This window comes from Charadrius vociferus, unplaced genomic scaffold, assembly GCF_000708025.1.
Source record: "Charadrius vociferus isolate BGI_N301 unplaced genomic scaffold, ASM70802v2 scaffold54, whole genome shotgun sequence".
Taxonomy (NCBI): Eukaryota; Metazoa; Chordata; class Aves; order Charadriiformes; family Charadriidae; genus Charadrius; species Charadrius vociferus.
The window spans coordinates 1542400-1544048 of NW_009648350.1; the positions used below are offsets into that span (position 1 = coordinate 1542400).

Genomic DNA, 1649 nt, shown 5'->3' on the forward strand with positions numbered 1-1649 from the left:
TGCTTCAAAACGCGCCCAGCCCGGCCCCGTGCAAGCACTGGGAACTGGCCAAGCCCCAGCTGGGCTGCCTCACAGCAGGAGGGGGCCAAGCCAGGCAGCCGGCTGCCCCGCGGGTTGGCTCCGAATTGCTGGGCTGGGGGCTTCTCTGCCCCCACCCTCCCCTTTCCTGACCCTTTTCCCCAGGGCAGCTTTTGGGGGACAGAGGAGGATGCGGGTTAGGGACACGAATGGGAGACCCACAGCCCGAGGTGGCTGTTGGGGCAGGAAAGATGATCCCCCAGCCTCAGTTCCTCAAATCCTCTCCTGGGACCCCCCGCCGTCTCCTCCATCCCGACGTTGCTCCCAGGGATGCCTCGTGGTCCCTGCTCGCCCCAAGCGCTGCCTGTAGCCCCCCCGGCCCCAGGGGTGGCCCCTGCCTGGGCGAGGGTGCATCCCCCGCGAGTGGGCGGCTCCGTGCCGGTGGCATGCGGGCTCGGCAGCGGGGTGGCCCTGCACCCTCCCGCACCCCGTCCCACCCCCGGACCATGTAGGGCACCGGCTGCTCCCAGCCCAGAGCTTATAGGAAGAGGAAACCCCGTCCCCACGCAGAGGAGGAAACCCGACAGCCCAGATGTACACAGAGCAACGCCGGCGGGCACGCCCAACCCACGGCACGGCCGGCAAGCAGCGGGCGGCTGCGGCACAGCCCTGGCGCAGCCATGGGGCAGAAGTGCATGGAGAAGGTGTCCTCCTTCCTCTTCGAGTATGACACCCCCAGGATGGTGCTGGTGAGGAACAAGAAGGTGGGACTGACCTTCCGGCTGATCCAGCTCATCGTCCTGGCGTACATCATCGGGTAAGGCTCCCTCGTGCCTGCTTTCCCCCGAATTAATGCTTCGCCACTGGGTTAAAAAGCAATGGAGACTAAGGGGTTTGTATATCCCCTATATCCCAGTTTGGGGGGGGGGGTATTGTTGATGGCATCCCATTCACCGGCCATGGCCACTCCCGTGCTGCCCAGTGTCCCACCAGGGGTCTTCTAGATGGTTGCCCCGTCCCCGTGTCCTCCCCAGGAGCTGCAGCGTGTGCGGGCTGGAGGCTCACCCCTGCCCAGCCCCGCTGCGTGCGCGCCGGGGCCCCGGCTCCTCGCTGAGCCCCATCCAACTCCCGCTCCAGCTGCTGGACGGCGGCCTGAGAATCTGTTGTTATTTTTATTTTCATTTATATTAAATAAGAGGCAGCTGGGGCCAGCGCGGTGATTTGTGAGACCCGAGCGGCTCCAGACACGACCATAAATCCTCCCCATCCACCGCCCCGCCGGGGAGGCAGAGCCAGCCCAGCGGCTGGGGCCGGGACGGAGCCTGGCTCCAAATCCCCGGTTTGCTTTGCTTGTGGGAGGCAGCTCCGAGAGCAGCCGCGGTGCAAAAGCAGCTGCTTAAAAAGCAGCGAGCGGAGTAGGCGGGGGCCGAGCCGTGCGAGGATGCGTGTCCTTGGGTGGCCTGGGACTGGGTTCCTGCCATGGCGATTCGGTCCCTGTCCCTTCAGCGTGGGACGATGCGCCGTGCTATGGGATGCGATGGTTGATAACAAGGCAAAAAGCTTTGCCGTATCCCCGTGGCTGCTGCAGTCTCAGCCCTCGAGAGGGAACCCCGCACCCTTCGCTCGGGGAG

The 1649-nt window shown here is 65.3% G+C and overlaps 1 protein-coding gene across 1 annotated transcript in view; it reads left to right on the forward strand.

The window, feature by feature from the left end:
• Nucleotides 1–623: 623 nt before the first annotated feature.
• P2RX1 (purinergic receptor P2X, ligand-gated ion channel, 1) overlaps nucleotides 624–1649 on the forward strand; it is a 12250-nt gene continuing 11224 nt past the window's right edge. The window contains exon 1 of the mRNA XM_009885109.1: nucleotides 624–835. Within this exon, the coding sequence (XP_009883411.1) occupies nucleotides 699–835 (137 nt within the window). The 5' untranslated portion in view covers nucleotides 624–698. The remainder of the gene's footprint in view (nucleotides 836–1649) is intronic.